The following is a 22065-nucleotide window of genomic DNA, read 5'->3' as shown; positions in this document are numbered from 1 at the left end:
AAAATCAATAAGAAAAAAAAATCTACGTAATTGTTTCAAACAGACACAATTCTGTTCAAAACCAAAAACTGTATATATTATCTACCCTCAATTTCTGGCAAATGAGGTATTATTCGGTCACAATGCTGGGTTTTTGGTTTATATTTTGTTTTGTTTTTTAGTGTGTTAAATGACAAGTATTAACTTCTCTAGCTCGATGGAGATTTAAATTGAGGTCCCTTTAATGTTTCACATAAGTAAAAGTCCCTATCATTAAGGAGCTTTTGTAGTTACTCTTCTATGTCTGTGAAGAGACGCCATGACCAAAGCCACCTTCAAAAGAAGGCATTTAACTGGAGACTTGCTTACGGTTTCAGAGGTAATGTACTGACAGAGGCCAGGAGCTGAGAGCTCATATTTTATACCCTGGCAGCAGGCAGGGAGAGGGAAAGAGAGACAGAGACAGAGAGAGACAGACAGAGAGACATACATAGGAGGCAGAAACAGAGACAGAAATGGTCAGAGACTGACTGGGAATAGCATGGGGGTTTAAAGGCATTCCCCAGAGATCTCTCTCAATGAAGCCACACCTCTTAATCTCCCCCCCCAAACACTTACTGGGGATCAAACATCCAAACCTATGACCCTATGGGGGCCCTTCTTATTCAAATAACCTCTCAGGAACTAAGGCTATTTCCTGAAGGAAGATGTACAAAGACAAAGAATGCAGGCTCTGTCTGAAATCTTGTGAACTGGGCTCTGGAGCTCTGCTACTGACTAGTATCTCTGAGTGAACTGCTGACATCCACGGAGCCTCAGTTTCTTAATCTATGAGCTGGAGCACACAGACCTTCTCTTCCCGGTCTGCAAGGATCAAATGCATGGTCCACTTGGCCTCGGGTTCAGAATCGTGGGCTGAGTTACAGATTGCACAGTGTAGGTTGACTGTTGGCTGGGGTGGGTTAGAAAAGACAAGATAATAAGCTGAAACGTTGAGCGGCTGACTCTGGCAAAATCTCCTCATTTCACCTAACCGATAGCGGGGAAACAAAACAAAACAACCCCTCCTAAAAAGAGGATGAGAAACTTTGGTTTTCATAGTGGCCATCCTAAAATACTGCTTTTCTGATGCGATGATTTGGAATCCGGCTCTGCAGCAATCTGAATCTGCTTTCATGCTTTTACTGTTGTGGCTTTTGTGCTTCCATCCTCGGCACCCTGGATGGTTAACATAGGTCAGACACCTCCCTGGCTCACGAATCGCTCCTCCTGTGTTTGGGTTAACTAACTTCCAGGACCTAGCAGCCACCATGAGCAAATCCAAACTCAGCCTGCTCACAAGCTTGTAAGAGGAGCTATAGATGAGATTTCAGGGGCCACTGCATGACAGCAGAAATTTCAGGGGCCCCTGTGTGCCAGCTGAGATTTCAGGGGCCCCTGTATAGCAGCCGAGATTTCAGGGACCCCTGCGTGCCAGCTGAGATTTCAGGAGCCCCTGCGTGCCAGTTGAAAGCCGGAGCACCTGCTATAGGACAAAAGAGGTAGAAGATGCTGACACAGCACTCCTTGCTCAGAGACTACAGCCTCATAATTTAGTCTTTTCTTATGTTGCCCTTCACCCTACCCTGCATCGCTCAGATCTGCCTTTCCTCCTTTGCATAGTCTTTAAAACACCCATTCTCTAGATTGGTGATTACAGGACATTAGGTGGTAGACTACAAAAGGGATAGGGAATCCCAAGTTGGATCCAGCATGACTCCAGGGAGAATATTCTTTAACAGGACAAACGTCTGCATTCTGAAGAAAGCCAGTTTATCCTTCAGGGTGGCTAACGGTCTGTTACGGGAAGTCCATGTTCTCATTCTTGTTAGAAAACAACGGGGGACGTATGGGAAATACGGGGAGCTCAGGGTGAGATAAGTGAGATTTGAGATGCCCTGTTACCTAAGCCAGTTTGACTTTATCTCCATCTTTGTGACAATGCCCACAAGCACCTGTCCCTCGGAGCTGAGTCCATCTTCTTCCTACACTGGTTTTTCTGGTTTCAGCTGGTGACATTTCAATGGTCTCCTACCCGACCCAGTCTCTCAGGCTACCAAAAAAAAAAAAAAAAAAAAAGTGTCATCTTTAACTTTTCTCTCCCTGCAAAGCCATTGAATTGGTTGCTTATCTCTCATCACCCAAACAAGACCAAACCCAAAATCTTTGTAACTGTCTACCTAATTACCATGGTTTGCCATCGCCTTTTGGAAATATCTGAAAGCGAGTGACAACATTGAAATACAATCTGTATTTCATACATAATTTTATTAATTTTTGAAATTTGTATGAGCAATTTTCACTGTTAAGATATGCTAGTATCTCAGTATCTATAGTTCTCAAGCTCACAGCAATCCTACTGCCTCAGCCTCCCAGAGCTAAAGCTACTGGTGTGTACCATCATGCCTGGCTTTATGACTAATTTCTTATTAGATCATGCTAGATCATTGCTTTTACCTTAAAAATATGTCTGTAGAAGAGATCTTGCCAAGAGGAGGGCAGTTGTTGACCACTGACTCTACCATCTTTTCTCTGCTCATATGTGTTTGCATACAAAGAACATAGTCCCCAGTCTTTGGTTTTGTGTCTCACAGACCAACACTTTTTGAACTCACTGTGGAGGAAGTTAAAGTTCAGAGTTGTTTGTGAGCCTGTCCTGCTTGGAATGCCTTGAGTTCTCTATTCCTTGGACTGAGACATAAGTGACTGGCAGCCAAAAACCATGAGATCTTCTCACCTCCTCGGCCTGAGCCTTACCTTCTCTGTGGCCTTGGCCTTACCACTTTCCTTGCACATGTGATTCCCGGCCTTCACAGATGGTCTCATCAACAACATCCATTGCTTCCATCTGGGTACCATGCCCACTTCTTTTTTTTTTTTCAAAGAAAAGTTTAGTTTTAATGTAATTCAAATATAAAAAATTAATTTTAACAAAATAAATTAAACCTGAAGTATAACTTACATATGAATATTTATGGTCAAAACTAAATGTTTCAATTCTATTTGTTCAAGCCACACTGATATACAATTAGTTGTAAGTCATATTTGGATGTTGGTAGCGCTGAGTAGGTATTTTCCTCATTTACATTTTCAATGCTATCCCAAAGGTTCCCCCATACCCACCCACCCCCAATCCCCTACCCACCCACTCCCCCTTTTTGGCCCTGGCGTTCCCCTGTACTGGGGCATATAAAGTTTGCAAGTCCAATGGGCCTCTCTTTGCAGTGATGGCCGACTAGGCCATCTTTTGATACATATGCAGCTAAAGACAAGAGCTCCCGGGTACCGGTTAGTTCATATTGTTGTTCCACCTATAGGGTTGCAGTTCCCTATAGCTCCTTGGGTAATTTCTCTAGCTCCTCCATTAGGGGCCGTGTGACCCATCCAATAGCTGACTGTGATCATCCACTTCTGTGTTTGCTAGGCCCCGGCATAGTCTCACAAGAGACAGCTATATCTGGGTCCTTTCAGCGAAATCTTGCTAGTGTATGCAATGGTGTCAGCATTTGGAAGCTGATTATGGGATGGATCCCTGCATATGGCAGTCACTAGATGGTCCATCCTTTCGTCACAGCTCCAAATTTTGTCTCTGTAACTCCTTCTATGGGAGTTTTGTTCCCATTTCTAAGAAAGGGTAAAGTGTCCACACTTTGGTCTTCGTTCTTCTTGAATTTCATGCATTTGGCAAGTTGTATCTTATATCTTGGGTATCCTAAGTTTCTGGGCTATTATCCACTTATCAGTGAGTACATATTGTGCGAGTTCCTTTGTGATTGGGTTACTTCACTCAGGATGATACCCTCCAGGTCCATCCATTTGCCTAGGAATTTCATAAATTCATTTTTTTAATAGCTGAGTAGTATTCCATTGTGTAAATGTACCACATTTTCTGTATCCATTCCTCTGTTGAGGGGCATCTGGGTTCTTTCCAGCTTCTGGCTATTATAAACAAGGCTGCTATGAACATAGTGGAGCATGCATGCTCCATGCCCACTTCTAACTTCTACTTAACATCTTGTAGATAATTCTCTTTCCTGTTGTCATCTTGAACTGTCAATGGAAATGAAGCCATGCTGATTGCTTGCTGGTGTGAATAATTCTCTCTTGCAAACATATGTCTCTCTGTACTTAATATGCAAGTTTTCCACACACCTTTTAGGGAAGCGACAAAGGTAGAGAACCAGAGTCCTGTGAGGAGGAGGGCAGAAGAGCTGTGCTCTGGCCCTTGTACCCCCACATCCTGGTGATGCTCTTTCCTGGGCTCTGGTGACAGCTCAGTGTCTGATACCTTTTATAACCATAGTCTGCTTTGGCTCTGATGAAGTTTATTACCTTATTCCCACTAGGCTCCTCTGCCTCTTTCCTGCCCACTCACCAAGCTTGGTAAGACGTTCCTGCTGTCCGTCACTATAAGCATGACATTTTGCCATCTGGGAGAGTTTCGTATTTTCTAGAAATATGGAAGCATAACTTGTGTGCTGGCTGGACACTAATTTTAAAACAGCCACTCGTTGTGACCCCAGGCCTTTTCCATGCACTGAGGCATCCACTTAGATCTTTGGTGTTCTCTCTCTAGACTACTTGATTCCCACTGTCAGACTAGAGTCAGAAATCCTAGAGAAACACCCCCAACCAAAGCCCTTTCTGAAGGCTTGTATATAGGAATAAAAACTAAAGTACCAATACCTGCTCTGGTTATTTTGGTGTTTCCCACTAGCCACAGTGAAGGGTGCTTTTCAAATCAAATTACCACTGACATTGGTTCCCAAATTTAACTCATGTTCTTCCTTCAAGCCTACAGTCTCTTCTTGGTATGTTACAAACATGGTTCCTCTATAGACTGCTAGTACAGAAGTATGGATAGGAAAAGCCCAGGATTTTCATGTGCAAAAATATCTCTGAATATAACCATACCCTCGGGTCCAAGCTCCCTTAAACCATTACTAACATTGTGTATCCCCTCCCCCACGGATCTCTGTAAAAATGTTCTGTTGATCAGGTTGTCTTGATTTTACTTCTATTAATCCTGTCCACTGTTTCCAATAATGCATACCACAGGATGTGTTTTACACATTTATATGTATATGTATTTATGTGTGTTTGTGTGTGTGTGTGTGTGCGCCTAGTAAGTCTGTGGCTGGGTAACTAAACAAAACCATGGGGTCATCCTTGCCTTAGAACTTCTTAAAGCCTTGACAATACCTGATGTGGTGGACCATCAAGAGCCTTCTTTAACAAGACATGTAATAGGATAGATTATATGTGATATTTGTGTTGGGGCACATTCATAGAATGCCGAAATCTGTGGTCATGTGGGAATCTACTTGGTGATGTGGGATTTGTTTTGTTTTGTTTTGTTTTTTCCTTAAAGGTTTTCTGGTGGTTTGGATGGTCCATACACTCAGGCTCTTCTGCTCAAGTCTCACAGTCTTTAAGTCTTTGTAGATGTTCATATCCCAACCCTCCTGAGTTCTGAAAGTAGAAGTTTGTAAATCTTGTGTATTTGCAGATAAGTGATTTCTATTCAGGGAGATGGTCAGAAACATCAGGGAAACCACCTAGGAGCTTGGTGTCGTGATAAAAGAGGAAGATCTCATCCTACCCACCTAAATTAACTTACCGCCACCATAACAGTTCACCGTAAATGTAGAGGCTTAAGTCACTATTAGTTTGTCTTCCCATTTCTGGAACTCAAAAATCTGAAGTAGGTTTATGGGGATTTTGGGTGGCGTAGGGAAGAATGCTTCATCTTGCAATTTTAGCTTCCACAGACCACCCAGAGTCCTTGGCTCACATGTCCTCATCCTCTGTCTGCAAAGCTAGCAGACATGTCACACACAAAACCCCACCTTCTATTCTCACACTCGTTTTCTCTTGCTCCCTTCTACCCACACCTTTCCCTTTCAACAACATGTCATTCCATGGGCCTGTGGATAGAACAATATAATCCCTCTCCTTCAAGACCCTTAACTTAATACATTTGTTTGTCATGTAAGATAGCATTGGTTCCAAGCTCTGTAAAAGGACATCATGGTGGGATCAGGCATTTTTTCTGTCAACCGTCTCCTTCTCTTGGAATTCATAGATTACCTTAATGTATTTATTAAGCCTCACAGAAAATAAACCATTTCATTCTGTGTAATAGCCAGTGTTCTTCAAATTTATTTAATTAAGGGACTTTTTTTTCTTCACAAGGCACACTTTTTTTGTCTAAACCAAAAAAAAAAAAAAAACCCAAAAACTATATTTATGTTATTTTAAATTGTCTGTCCATCTGTCTGTTTGTGTGTGTATATATGCACATGAGAACAGGTGCCCACAAGGGCTAGAAGACACCATCTTCTAGAGACAGAGTTATACAGTTGTAAGATGCCTGGTATGGGTCCTGGAAACTGAACTCAGGTCCTCTGCAAGGGCAGTCATGCCATGCTGTTAACTGCTGAACCATGGCTAAGCCTGATCTTTTTTTATCTTATTTTGAAGCTTAAATAGCTGGTCTCAAGCGTTGCTCCTCCTTCTCCTCAGCACAAACAGGCATCAACGAAAGTTTTGAAGGAGCAGACTTCCAGATACAAATTCTCTTTCTACACATCCTCTCTGTGCAGACTTTACACAAATTCTTTCACCTGGGAAAATATATAAAGCCAAGGCATGGTGATCACCTTTTTTTTCCACTGTTCAATCATGGTGTTTCATGGTGAACTTTAGAAGAATCTGTAGCTCTGGGATGAAGAACCTTCCCAGACAAAATGCCAATCTGAAAGTCACATTGATGATATGTCTTTTAATCAAAGTACCTTAACCTACTATTTCACATGCCATTTAGAGATGTGTTTCTAGTAAAACCTTTATATTTTAAAGATTAATAAATATCCAGCCCAGGCTAGTCTTGGTATGAGCACTATGTCTGCTAAAAAAAAAAAAAATTATCAATCCTTGGGGGATTTATTGTCACAAGAATCTTTCTTAAATTTCAGTTTACCTGTACTCTTTAGTTGGCATAATTATGATGGGTTAATTAAGAGTCTTTAAGCATTAACAACCAATATGAAATTAAATTTCTGTGGGTGAGCCTAGTATAATGGCTCATTCCTATAATCCCAGTACCAAAGAGGTAGGCATATCAGTATTGAAGATCAAAGCCAGCCTGGGCTACACAGACCATTTGTAGACTTTGTAGAATATTTCAACAAATTCAGGATAGGCTTATGTAAACATAGTGTTGTAGGATTAAAAAACAAAAACCACATATGCTCTCCCTTATTCACAATGTGTATAAGAACAAAATAGGTTGGCTGTGGTTTTCCTAAGATTCATTCAGTGTACTAGTCCTACAAGGCATGTTTGATTTGTCATTTATTGATATTTTCTATTTTCAACACAGTACCATTTTATGCCCTCAGGAACTGTAGTGACCAGGGCATAGTGATACACATCTGAAATCCCAACTCTTTCGAGACAGAGTCAGGAGGATCTTAAGTTCAAGTCTAGCATATACCACATAAGAAGTTTCAGACCAGCCTGGGCTACACAGTAAGACCGTGTGTGTGTGTGTGTGTGTGTGTGTGTGTGTGTGTGTGTGTGTGTTTGTGTCACTGTGAACCATGCCCAGAGCCTTGTGCTTGCTAAGGAATTGCTCTCCCATTAAGCTAAGTCCACACTCCCATGAGACTCCTATATCAAAAATAAAAATAAACAATTAAATAAGTAAATAAATAATGAACAAGTAAGCAGTGATTAGTAACATTTCTTAACAGAGTCATTTTGACTTTCCATTTCTTTATATCTATTGTGTAAATTGTTGTACATACAGGTAATGACAACCACAATACAACAGCTGCCTAGCATCTGTAACATAACACAATTTCTAAGATCTTGAAAGTGAAAATAATATATCTTAGACTCAACAAAATATAGGTCCTGAGACTCGGCTTAAAAAAGTAGTTTCATGATCAACTGCTCCTGTGTCTCTGAAAATGAGATTAACTACATTCTGGTCAGTATGCAATCATTCTCTTGTATAAGTTGCAAAACTGAATAGTTTCCATGGAACCTGCAGCCATAGGGAAATTTTGGGTAAGTAGTCAAGTCAGAGAAGCCATATGCATGGAGTAGGTCTAAAATGGTACGATTTGGTCTGGCTGAGAGGAAGACACTACCACAGAGGGATGAGCCTGTGTGCCATTTAAAGTTCTCGGGATGAGCAGGCATATGTGAAGGGGGTAGAACAGATGGCGGTTTGGCACTGTTATTGGTGTCCATTTCCCCAAACAGTCTTTCCTTATACTGTCAAGACCAGTGGTGGGTGCTGCTAAGAGTGAAGCAGTTATTATCAAGGTGTTTACCAAGTCTGATGAACTGAGTTTAATTCTTGGGATCCACATGGTAGAAGGAGAGAGCTGACTCCCACAAAAACACATGTGACCACCACAGACGTGCCCACACATGTGCACAGCATGAATAAATAAATAAATAGATAAATAAGTAGATAGATTATAGATAGATAGATAGATAGATAGATTATAGATAGATAGATAGATAGATAGATAGATAGATAGATAAATGTAATTTAAAGTTAACAAAAACATTGGTGACTAGGGTATGGTGACACTTGGGAAGATCTGGGGTAGAGTTTAGTTAGGGTAGTTGTGGATATAGGCATGAGGTTTTGCTCTGAGAATATAAGTTCAACTTAATGTATTTTATTTGAAAAAGAAAGACAAAAGGCAACAGTTCTCATGTTCCTGCTTGTATCTCTTTACCATAGGTCCTCATGTGTTTAGTTCCAAGAATCTCGCCCTTCAAGCCCAGAAGAAGATCCTGAGCAAGATAGCCAGCAAAACTGTGGCCAACATGCTGATTGATGACACCAGCAGTGAGATCTTTGATGAGCTGTACAAAGTCACAGAAATACACACCCACAACAAGAAGGAGGCCCACAAGATCATGAAGGATGCTATCAAGGTGGCAATCAAAATTGGCATTCTCTACCGGAACAAACAGTTCAGTCAAGAGGAGGTTATAATTGTGGAGAAACTCCGGAAGAAACTGAACCAGACTGCGATGACCATGGTCAGCTTCTACGAAGTAGAGTATACCTTTGATACGAATGTGCTCTCTAAGCTTCTGCATGAGTGCAAGGACCTGGTACATGAACTGGTACAGCGACACTTGACACCCAGAACCCATGGACGCATAAACCATGTCTTCAACCACTTTGCTGATGTGGAATTCCTTTCCACTCTCTATGGTCCGCATGGAAACTGCAGGCCCAATCTCAAGAGGATTTGCGAAGGAATCAATAAATTGTTAGACGACAAGATCCTCTGAACAGCTTTCCCCTCTCTTGGACTTTGCTGCTTCGAAGTTAGAATATTCAACCTCATCCAGTGAGAATCAAGCAGCAACCCTTGTTCAAGATGTTCTTGTGTCTTCTTTATAACTCTGATGCGGATTTGAACCCAGACTTGGGTGTGTTTACTCCCTGGGCACAGGCAAGAGCTCTCAAGTCTAAACGAACTGTGTTTGGCAAAGAATAGTCTGTTGTAAGCAGAAAGGCTGCTTCGATTACCTTCCTGAGCTCCGTTAATCTCAAAGTGGAAGGCACCCTGGATTAGGATACAGAGAACATGGATGTGGATACCAGCCCTGCCGCTGGTAAAGGAGATCTGTGTTCTGGAACTGGATGCTTCCTGACTACCTCACTGGGCTGTGGTGAGGACTGAACAGGAGAACTCGCATTCACTGCTTTCTGAAACAGAGACCAATGACTGTATGTAATAAATGGATGTGGTATAATTGTTCATAATTAGTGGGTTTGTTTGTTGCTAGTTGTCATAGCATATTTAGTAATCACAGTACTGTAGAGGCCGGGTTATAAGAATTATGATTGGGGTTGGGGTTGGGTATGGATTGCAGAATGAGGTTCAGACAAACCTGATCTATACAAAAAACTCCCAGGAAAGAAATAGAAGAAAAGGAAGAAAGAGCTCCTTGCCTCCTTTAAGAGAAATGAGAGTCCAGGTGATGCCGCCCCCTTTATTCTGCATGTGGATTGAGGACACCTGTTCAAGGCTGCCGCGGTGACTCTCAGTTTAGGAAGAGCAATGCTTTCCTTATTTTCCGGTTCTCTCTGGTTTCTCCGGCTCTCCAGTTTCATCTCCAGCTACATCTGTTGAGAACCACCCTACGTCACAGGCTGCATTGACTCACTGTCTCACATGTCTCCTCCTTTCCTTTCCTCTTCTCTTACACAGACATGCTCTGTTTGGATGAATGGTTTTTAATTTCCTTAATGAGATGATAATTTCTGTTTTGTAGGGGGTGGAGCTCTGCCCTTAAATTTTATTTATAATTGATCTGTACTTGTTGTGGTATAAAGCTTGAGTAGATGTATATACTAAATTATCAAATCAGTGTAATTAGCAAATCTATCGCAAATATTTATTTTTTCTGGCAGGAATATTCAGAATCCCTCACTTGAGCTATTTAGTAATATGTAGCACATTATTGTTAGCTATAACTACCCTATTATGAAACAGAACAGTATAACTTTCCTATGTAAATGTGACTATCAGCCCCTCCTCATCTCTTTCCCTCTCCACTTCCCACTCTGTAATAACGATGTTCTGCCTTTTATTTCTTAGATATCAACTTCTGAATTATTTCCTGTTTGTGAATTTCTCAGTGTTTGTTCAATGTCTGTCTCATTTCACTTAACATAAAGTTTTGTAATTTTATCCACATTACTGCAAATGTCAGAATTTTTTTTTTACAATAAAAAAAAATAACACCATTCCATTCTGTTCAAATGTCACTTTTTCTTCTGTCGCTCATCTGTTGATGGGTGTTTTGAGTCTGTCTCTCAGCTATTGCGAATATTGCTGTAATAAATATGGGGAGTCCCTGTACCTGTTTTCAACATGATTGTTTCATTTACTTGGCATACAGAGCCAGTAATGTAGTTTCTGGGTTAGGTGGTAGTTTTATCCTTTACTTCATAGGAAACAACCACTCTGTTTTCCACTCTGTTTTTTCTGGCTGTTGTGCTGTGTATCTGCAGCAATGTTATAAAAGATTTCCATTTCCTCCACATTCCTATTAACATGTGTCATCCTCTGTCTTTTTTTTATATTACCATTGTATCCTCAGAGAAGTAGAATCTCACTGTGATTTCTATGTGTATTTTCCTAATAATTAATGATTGTAATAATTTTTACAAATATTTTGGCTATCAGTGTGCCTCTTTTTGAGAGATTTCTTTTCTTGTCTTTTCCCTTTTAAAATTCGGATTGTGTTTTAGTACGCGGTTGAGATCTTTGGTTATGTTAATTGTCATATATATATATATATATGTATATATATATATATATATATATATATATATATATATATATATATAATTAGAGTTAGTGGCTAGGGCTATGTATTCTGCAGATGGCATAGCCAGTGAAACTGAGCTGCCCAGGTCAAGATCTGAGTCAATTCCAGATGTGAGACCTTGAGCTACAGGATTTAATTTCCACTGTTAAACTTTGGTTTTGCTTTGATTTATTGTGACTGTCCCTGGTTCTTCCCTCTTGGAATAAGAACTATGTAACTTGTCTGTGATTTTAAAGGAGCCCAAACTTTGGAACTTTATGGAGACTTTGGGTATTTTAAAGAGACTGAACTTTTAACCACTGTGCAACTTCAAAAGTTATATCATGTCTTATATTATGACATTGATATTAATATGAGATCTTGGGATAAACAAAAAGGAAAGGTGATGGATTAAGAATAATGTTTTATCAATGCATACCATGACAAGGGGTCCAGTGACTTGGTTGAATATTTGTCAACTTGACATAAGCTGGAGTTTTCTGGGAAGACTGATATCTATTGGGAAAACACACACATCTAATTGTAGGCAAATGTCTAGGGCATTTTCTTGACCAATGATTGGTGTGAAAGGATCTAGCTTGCTGGAAATGGTTTCACCCCTTGGGTGGGTGATCTAGGACTGTGTAAGGAACCAGGCTGAGCAAACCATAGAACCAAACCAGTAAGCAGCATCTATCCATGGCCTCTACTTTAGTTCCTGCCTTCAGGCTCCTACTATGAGTTTGTGCACTTAATTCCCTTCATAAAGGACTTTAGTCTGCAAGGAGACATAAATCCTTTCCTTCTCAAGTTGCTTTTGGTCAAAATGTTTTATCATGCCAGTAGAAAGCAAACCAAGAAATAAGATATAGAGTCCTTTAAGTATATCCTGAGTACAACTTGAAGTCTGGGATGGCAGTCCCTCCAGTCATTTTTCACTGTTTAAGGTTTTGATTGTCGTCTTTGGTATTTTTATATAACATTCAAGTTTTTTTCTGTAAAGGGTTGCATTTGAATTTTGGTAGGAATTGCATTAAATCTATAAATTGCTTTTTGTAGGATGGCTGTTTTTAAAGTATTAATCCTGCCAATCCATGAGCATGGGCGCTCCTTCCATCTATCTTCCAGTCTATCTCCTGGTATAATCTTTCATGTCCTTTTTTCAGTGTCTTAAAGCTTTTATTGTATAAGTCTTTTGCTGCCTTTGATTTTTTTTTCCATGACTTTTAAAGGCTATTGTAAACTTAATTGTTTCCCTGATTTTTTTTCTTGGTATTTGTGTACAGAAAGGCTATGTATTTTTTTTTTCAGTGTTATATTTGAATCCTGCTACTTTTCTGAATGTGTTAATCAGGTGTGGGATATTTCTTGTGGACTCTTCAGGGTCTTTTGTGTATAGAATCATATCTACAACCAAGGATACTTTGCCTCCTTCTCTGTATCTCCTCTATTGCCTTCACGTGTCTCATTGAGGAAGATGAGGCTTCCAGCACTTTAGTAACTAGGATGGTGACAAGGTGGGCATATTTGATTTGTTCCTAGTTTTAAAGAAAATGCCTTCAGTTTCTTTTTGCCTCCCCCCCTTCTTCCTTCCTTTGTAATTCTTGAATAATGGTAAGAATAAACAAAACTAAAAAGAGCCTATTAATTTTGACTTAATTTGTTTTTCAGCTTAGCTGTAACTTGTGTAGAAAGTTGGGAACAGCAAGTTTCACCTATTGCAAGTTAAATAAGCCTCAAAACACCACACACTTTCAAGTATCACCAGAGAGCAACTGCAAAAACAGAGATCCACAGTTATAACCATTTTTTTAAAAAATACATAAGAGGAGGGGGCAAGGACATGAAGTGCTGACCACTTAGAACAGGGCCTTTCTTTTATCAACTGCTGAAGTCTGTGGTTTGACTAAGGTTAGATCAGTGAGCAGAGGGATCAATGCCAACTGCCTGGTGCTAGAGACACTTAAAGGCTATGATAAAGCCGGTCATAAATATTAGAACAAGTACAAACTAGATTCAGCTGTTGCTGCTGAGGTAAGAGGTGTTGCTATGGTGATACTGGAGCAAACAACACAAGCAGAATATCTCCTCCCCTACTCAAGCCCTGCAAACTCCGGAACTATAGAGTCCAACAGGAAACCTGACAATGCAGAAATGTGGTCTGGAGTTCCAGCCCCAGTATCGCACAACAAATATTGAAAAGTGGCCTTGGAACTCAAAGCTACTGGATTGAATGACATAGATTTCTAGGTATATAAAATCACTTTAAGCAATTAACAAATGGAAGACAACTGCGGAGAGTTAACTAATATAAATAAAGTTAAAAGTTGAGCTCCATGTATTGTGTTCTGAATTATTCTGTGTATTAGTCATGATTTCTTAGGATCAAGAAATTTCCAGCCGGGCAGTGGTGGTGCACGCCTTTAATCCCAGCACTTGGGAGGCAGAGGCAGGCAGATTTCTGAGTTCAAGGTCAGCCTGGCCTACAAAGTGAGTTCCAGGACACATTTTTTATTATGATAATGATACTTTTGTAATAATTATCAACATAATTTTGCTTCTTAGAAGTAAATGACTAAAAAATGAAAGTAAATAAGAATTTGATTGATTGGAAATAGATTATGAATTTTTGAAAGATCTGCTCTGTTGTAAGTCTCCAATATAGTCACAAAACTATCTCAAGACTCAGTAGGGGGAAAAAAAGCTTATGGAATTCAAAATTTTCAAATTTATGAATGTAATTTATTTTTTTCCTTTAAAATATTCAGGAAAGAAGTATTACAGGAAGACAGAAAAACAGAACTGAAAAAAGGGAAGAGTCCAGGCACATGTCCCATCACATAGATCATTGGACAGATGGAAAAGAACAATCAAAGAAGCATTTAATTCACTGCTGCAGACATCAAATGACACACTCAAATGTGTATGAGTGCACACACACACACATAAATGCCACAGACACATATACACACATATAACACAGACATCACTAACACACACATGCATACACACATAACAAATGCACACCCGCATAATATAGCAATCCACTAACACATACACACATAACACACACACATATATAAAACACAGATACCCACTAGCATACACATACTACATAACATGTACAAAGAGGTACACACACAGATACATAGCACAGACACACACAAAGATACACATACATAATATACATATACACATAGAGACCCACAAACAGACACATACACACAGAGACACACCCACATTTGAACAAGCAAATACTTTGTAAAGAGAAGATAATGGTTTGTATCTAACTTAGATGTCCTTTGTGTAATTTCATCAGTGCATTTACCATTAAGAAATAAAAAGGCTGTCAAAAATAAAAAATATGACTTATTCATGCTTATAAAATATATTGCTTCAGAAATGTTAAAAATACAAGACCTCTGGCCTAGGAGTCTGTGATGTGTAGTATGAAATAAGACCATAAGCTTTGTGTATGGGCTAGTGATGACATTTGAGTCTAAGTGTTTTACACTAAGGAGGAAAATAATGCTTTGAATTCCAAAGTTCAACTCAAAGTCGTCGAGTACAGGGATTTAAAAAAAAAGTCCTTTTTTTCCATTTCACAAAACAATAAATTGAAAATTCACATGTGTATTAGTATTCAGTACATTTTTGTGAAACAAGACCTCATTGTACAACTCAGACCATCTTGGAAGACATGTATAGCCTATTCTGGCCTCAAGTTTGCAGTAACCCTTCTCCCTTGGCTTCCCGAATGCTGGAATCACAGATGTGAGCCACTACACCCAGAACGCAAGTATGACATCCTTTAATTGACCTTAAGAGAACACTTTCGAATAGTAAGTCCCATTAGTCTGTGTCTTTCAAGATGGTCACACTGAAACACAGAAATGACCCAACTGCATTGGAAGGTTTCAAGGGGAGGAGGGGAGAGCCTTCAGCCTGGGGTAGAGTTGTGGCACCTATAGAAGGAGATGGGAAGGAAGGAGGAGAAGGAGATGGGAAGGAAGGAGGGCGGCTGAACAGTAACTAACTACAGCACAGTTTTAACTAAGGTTGAGAAAAGGATGGAGAGAACTAAGACCACGCTGTGGTGAGCAGAGGCTGTCCTCTGTGAGTGTGTACTGTTGACATGGGTGCAGTCATGTCCAAGACTCCAATTCCTGAGACCCATGGGAATGCCAAAGCCTTCCCCTGGTTCCTATTTGGATTTTGAAAGTGTGTGAAGAAAATGTCAACCATAGATTCCTCCTCCTGGATGTTTACTGTGGGAAGCCGCCCCCACATTCGCTGTTACAAGATGGTGCTGACAGCTGTGTTCTAAGTGGTAAACAAATAATCTGCGCATGTGCCAAAGGTATTTCTCCACCCCATGTACTCTGCTTTCCCCGTGACGACAACTAGGCCATGGGCTGCAGCCAATCAGGGAGTGATACGTCCTAGGCGAAGGATAACTCTCCTTAAGAGGGAGGGGGTTTCGCTTTCGCTTTGGGCTTGGGGCTTGGGGCTTTGGGCTTGGCGCTCTGGTGCTCTGGCGCTCTGGCTCCTAAAAGATGTAAACAATAGAGCGCGCTCTGGCGCTCTGGCGCTCTGGCGCTCTGGCTCCTAAAGATGTAAGCGGGGGGTTTGAGTTTTGCACTCTTGCTCCTGAAGATGTAAGCAATAAAGTTTTGCCGCAGAAGATTCTGGTTTGTTGTGTCTTTCCTGGCCGGTCGTGAGAACGCGTGTAAGAGTTGGTGCCGGAAACCCGGGAAGAAAAACTCGGGACGGGAGTTAACCATCACCGGCGCAAGGAAGATTCCTCATTCCGGAACCAGAACTGCGGGTCACGGTCATAAAGGTTCCCGTAAAACAGACTGTTGAGAAGGATTCAACTGCGTGAATTCAGAACTCTTCAGCTGGGGAACAGGGTACCCGTAAGTATAGCTTTACAAGGTAAGTCTGGCCTTGAACTTTCTAACGAAATTCAAGACAGTCTATCAGAAGTAAAGTGGGAAATAGCTTTACAAGGTAAGTCTGGTCTTGAACTTTCTAACGAAATTCAAGACAGTCTATCAGAAGTAAAGTGGGAAATAGCTTTACAAGGTATGTTTGGCCTTGAACTTTTTCTAGTGTTAGGAGCCTTTTTGTTCCTTTTCACATGTTATCAAGTGATTAAGGCAGGGCTGAAAATTCTGGATGAAGTTCAGGGCAGTCTATCAGAAGTAAAGCGGGGAGAGAGAATAGGAGCAAAGAGGAAATATGGTACACAAAATAAGTATACAGGCCTTTCCAAGGGTCTTGAACCCGAGGAAAAGTTAAGGTCAGGTAAGAATACCTGGGGAGAGATTAGAAGGAAGGAAAAGAAAAAAGAAAAGAAAAAAGATCAATTAGAGAAGCCAGCTCTTAGTAGCTCTGAATCAGATGACGAATTCTCCTCTGAAGAAACAGACTGGGAGGAAGAAGCAGCTCGTTTTGAGAGAAAAAAGTGCCAGCCAGATAAAATGCGAGCTAATTGGTCAAGAAAAAAGCCAAAAGCGGCTGGCGAAAGCCAGTTTACTGCTTGGCCTCCGGGCAGTCGGCTTCAAGGTGCACTTCCGCCCTATGCGGAGCCCCCGCCCTGCGTAGTGCGTCAGCCCTGCGCAGAGAGACAATGCGCAGAGAGACAATGCGCAGAGAGGCAATGCGCAGACTCATTCATTCCCAGAGAGGAACAAAGGAAAATACAACAGGCATTTCCGGTCTTTGAAGGAGCCGAGGGTGGGCGTGTCCACGCTCCGGTAGAATATGTGCAGATTAAAGAGCTTGCCGAGTCGGTCCGTAAATATGGAACCAATGCTAATTTTACCTTGGTGCAGTTAGACAGGCTTGCCGGCATGGCACTAACTCCTGCCGACTGGCAAACGATTGTAAAAGCCGCTCTCCCTAGTATGGGCAAATATATGGAATGGAGAGCTCTTTGGCATGAGGCTGCACAAGCGCAGGCCCGAGCAAACGCAGCTGCTTTGACTCCAGAGCAGAGAGATTGGACTTTTGACTTGTTAACGGGTCAGGGAGCTTATTCTGCTGATCAGACAAACTACCATTGGGGAGCTTATGCCCAAATTTCCTCCACGGCTATTAGGGCCTGGAAGGCGCTCTCCCGAGCAGGTGAAGCCACTGGACAACTAACAAAGATCGTCCAGGGACCTCAGGAGTCCTTCTCAGATTTTGTGGCCAGAGAGACAGAGGCAGGCTCTTGCAGCCTACAAGGTCTTATTGTCCACCCTGGAGTTGTAGATCAGGATTATAAAGGGGAACTTCAGGTTCTCTGTTCTTGTCCTCAAGTTGTCTTTTCTATATCACAAAGGGACAGAATAGCTCAACTAATAATTTTGCCAAGCCTACATGGCTGTTTTCCTTCCTCTGGTATTCCTTGAGCTGCCAGAGGGATTGGTTCTACTGAAAGTGATTCTGATTACTTAATAATGCCTTTAGATTGTTGTCAAATTTTATCTACTCATGCCAGGCCATTACAGGTCTGACAAATGGATGTCACGCATATTTCCTCCTTTGGGAGAAATCAATATTTACATGTTTCTATTGACACCTGCTCTGGTGTAATGTTTGCCACACCTTTAACAGGTGAAAAAGCCTCACATGTGATTCAACATTGCTTTGAGGCATGGAGTGCTTGGGGGAAACCCAAACTCCTTAAGACTGATAATGGACCAGCTTATACATCTCAAAAATTCCAGCAGTTCTGCCGTCAGATGGACGTGACCCACCTGACTGGACTTCCATACAACCCTCAAGGACAGGGTATTGTTGAGCGTGCGCATCGCACCCTCAAATCCTATCTATTAAAACAGAAGAGGGGAATCGAGACTCTACCCCGAGTACCAAGAGTGTCTGTGTCTATGGCACTCTTTACACTCAATTTTTTAAATATTGATGCTCATGGCCATACTGCGGCTGAACGTCATTGTTCAGAGCCAGATAGGCCCAATGAGATGGTTAAATGGAAAAATGTCCTTGATAATAAATGGTATGGCCCGGATCCTATTTTGATAAGATCCAGGGGAGCTATTTGTGTTTTCCCACAGAATGAAGACAACCCATTTTGGATACCAGAAAGACTCACCCGAAAAATCCAGACTGACCAAGGGAATACTGATGTCCCTCGTCTTGGTGATGTCCAGGGCGTCAATAATAAAGAGAGAGCAGCGTTGGGGGATAATGTTGACATTTCCACTCCCAATGACGGTGATGTATAATGCTCAAGTATTCCCCTGCTTTTTTACCACTAACTAGGAACTGGGTTTGGCCTTGATTCAGACAGCCTTGGCTCTGTCTGGACAGGTCCAGACGACTGACACCATTAACACTTTGTCAGCCTCAGTGATTACAGTCATAGATAAACAGGCCTCAGCTAATGTCATGATACAGGGTGGTCTCATGCTGGTTAATCAACGCATAGATCTTGTCCAGAAACAACTAGATGTATTATGGCAAATAGCTCAGCTGGGATGTGAACAAAAGTTTCCGGGATTGTGTGTTACTTCCATTCAGTATGAGAAATTTACTAGGGCAGCTAATTTGTCAAAAAGTCTTTCTCAGTATATGTTACAGAATTGGACGGCTGAATTTGAACAGATCCTTCGAGAATTGAGACTTCAGGTCAACTCCACGCGCTTGGACCTGTCCCTGACCAAAGGATTACCCAATTGGATCTCCTCAGCATTTTCCTTCTTTAAAGAATGGGTGGGATTGATATTATTTGGAGATACACTTTGCTGTGGATTAGTGTTGCTTCTTTGGTTGGTCTGTAAGCTTAAGGCCCAAACTAGGAGAGACAAGGTGGTTATTGCCCAGGCGCTTGCAGCTCTAGAACATGGTGCTTCCCCTGATTTATGGTTATCTATGCTTAAGCAATAGGTCGCTGGCCACTCAGCTCTTGCACACCACGAGGCTAGTCTCATTGCACGGGACAGAGTGAGTGTGCTTCAGCAGTCCGAGAGAGTTGCACGGCTAAGCACTGCAGTAGAAGGGCTCTGCGGCATATATGAGCCTATTCTAGGGAGACATGTCATCTTTCAAGAAGGTTGCGTGTCCAAGTGTCCTTCTCCCCAGGTAAAACGACACGGGACCAGACCAGGACCCCTCTAGGTGATGAGCCTGGAAGGAGGTTATGTGTACGGCTCCTTTACCTGCACACTGGGGATTTGACCTCTATCTCCACTCTCATTAATATGGGTGGCCTATTGCTCTTATTAATAGAAAAGGGGGAACTGTGGGAAGCCGCCCCCACATTCACCGTTACAAGATGGCGCTGACAGCTGTGTTCTAAGTGGTAAACAAATAATCTGCGCATGTGCCAAAGGTATTTCTCCACCCCATGTACTCTGCTTTCCCCGTGACGACAACTAGGCCATGGGCTGCAGCCAATCAGGGAGTGATACGTCCTAGGCGAAGGATAACTCTCCTTAAGAGGGAGGGGGTTTCGCTTTCGCTTTGGGCTTGGGGCTTGGGGCTTTGGGCTTGGCGCTCTGGCGCTCTGGCACTCTGGCTCCTAAAAGATGTAAACAATAGAGCGCGCTCTGGCACTCTGGCGCTCTGGCGCTCTGGCTCCTAAAGATGTAAGCGGGGGGTTTGAGTTTTGCACTCTTGCTCCTGAAGATGTAAGCAATAAAGTTTTGCCGCAGAAGATTCTGGTTTGTTGTGTCTTTCCTGGCCGGTCGTGAGAATGCGTGTAAGAGTTTACAGTGTGAAACTATTCCCCTACAGAACCCCCACCCCCAATCAGGATTAGTGAAACCTGCCTCCTCTTTTGGCTGTCTGCAATAAACTCACAACCTTGCTCAGCTGTATATAGAAAAATGTGCTGGAGTTCTGGCCTGCTCTTGGTGTGTCTCCATCAGATCACAGACCCACCCAACCCTATGTGTATGTGTATCTGTTGTTTCTTCATTCCCTGCCGCCCCAGTTAGGTGAGTCCCTAAGCTGTGACAGTCATGGCAAAGGAAGGAAATCTGACTAACGACACTCAGATGGCCAGACAAAGGAGGGCTCCAGTGAGAAGCAACCACAAAGGCAAACCTGAAGTAGGATTTGATGTGTTAGGGGTATAACATGGGACCATTAGAACCTACAGACAAGCAGTTATGTATTAGTACTTTAAAGATTCTGAAGAACCTCAGAAGTAGGTAGAACATCATAGCTTCGTCAATTGGTTCTTACACTGTGCTCCGGAGGCATGCCCCTGGTTTCCCAAGGTAAGGACAGTAAGTTTAGCTATTTGACAAAGAACAGAAGAATTAGGAGCTAGCTACTAGGGTGAAGGACCCAAACATAGTTCCATTGTCACTTTTGGTTTATGGAGTCATGTATATAATCTCAAAGATTTGCAGCCATTTCCTTATAAAACAGAAGGCTCTGCCTTAATGACTCCTACAGCAGTCTGGCTTTGTAGGCCTTTGTCCCTAGGAGATAGCCACAAATGGTGACGGGGGAGCGGAGGGGAGTGGGGATAAGGTTCACATCTGTAACTCCAGCAGCACCTCTGCAACCTGGAGAGATAGAAAGGCAAATGTGATTCACATGCCATGCTTGCCCTGGCCTGCCTCATGCCTTGGATGCTGTGCCACCAAGAGTCTGAGGGGGAAGTAATCTCCTTTACAGCAAACCTTATTTAAGGTAAGACTTACAGAAAGCTACTAATGCTTTTAATTACTCTTCTGTGTTTGAGCAACCTGATTCACAGAATCCAAACTAGGTGGTGTGCTATCATGAGACTGTGCCTTTCATTCTTTAAATGAGACCCAACAAGCCTGTTCAGCCTATGGGCCTAAGAACTTACTCAGAGTGCCCCTCGGGGACAATTCCTGGCTCATGTCTGATTGAAGGGGGAAAAACCTAAGGTATTACTTTTCATTGAGTGATGAGTAACAGTAATAAGTTAGACTGAGTTACAGAATTATGTCAGGACCAGGAACACATAATCTAGCCAACGGAGCTGCTATAACCAAAGGACCTTACAAACACTCCATCAATGAATTACATTAACCTTTGCAAGCCTGAGACCATGGAAAGAATTGCCCAGCAAGGGACAAAAATCTTTGTCAATAATTGAGGTTCACCAGAGTCCAGAAGAATTTTACCCAGACTTCGTGGCCCAGCTCTTACAAGGGCACCTTACACATGGTCCTAGGACAGGGAAGGTGCTCATAAAACAGCTGGCTTTTTTAAAATGCTCACACGACATATAAACAGTCACTTGGGGGAACTGTACGAGCATTTAAATTTATAAGGGAAGATTAGACAATATACAGACATCCTTGCCATCTTCCAGATGTTGCTCTCATGGCAGGCCTTAAGGAAGTCACATGCCTTGTGGGGGATGGGGCACCTGTTATACATGTGGGAAAACTTTTTTGCTTGTGTCTACCACCACAAGGATTTACAAAGTAAGAACAAGCAGGCCCCAGGACCATCTGGATAATCATTATGGCCCCCGTGTTTATGTCCACGATGTCAGAGAAGAATCCACTGGGTTAATCAATCCCATTGGCAGACAAATATACAGGGCAATCTCTGGCAGGGTTGGGAAATGGAAAATAGAACCTGCCCTAGCCCCATCAAACTACAAGGGCTATCACCTTGTGAATGCCTGTGAGCCAAGAAGGCTGGCAGATGACTCTCAGCAGCCGGAGAACAGTATCAGTC

At 41.9% G+C, this 22065-nt stretch overlaps 1 protein-coding gene across 2 annotated transcripts in view; it reads left to right on the top strand.

The window, feature by feature from the left end:
- Window positions 1-10817, top strand: part of Tnfaip8l3 (tumor necrosis factor, alpha-induced protein 8-like 3) — a 42806-nt gene extending 31989 nt beyond the window's left edge. Inside the window, exon 2 of one of the 2 annotated variants that reach the window (NM_001033535.3) lies at window positions 8786-10817. In NM_001033535.3, coding sequence (NP_001028707.1) covers window positions 8786-9348 — 563 coding nt within the window. In that variant the 3' untranslated portion in view covers window positions 9349-10817. The remainder of the gene's footprint in view (window positions 1-8785) is intronic. The other variant, XM_030244378.1, reaches the window with a different exon arrangement.
- Window positions 10818-22065: the final 11248 nt, after the last annotated feature.

The sequence above is a fragment of the Mus musculus genome, chromosome 9, assembly GCF_000001635.26.
Source record: "Mus musculus strain C57BL/6J chromosome 9, GRCm38.p6 C57BL/6J".
NCBI lineage: Eukaryota > Metazoa > Chordata > Mammalia > Rodentia > Muridae > Mus > Mus musculus.
This window is presented reverse-complemented; position numbering and strand designations above follow the sequence as displayed.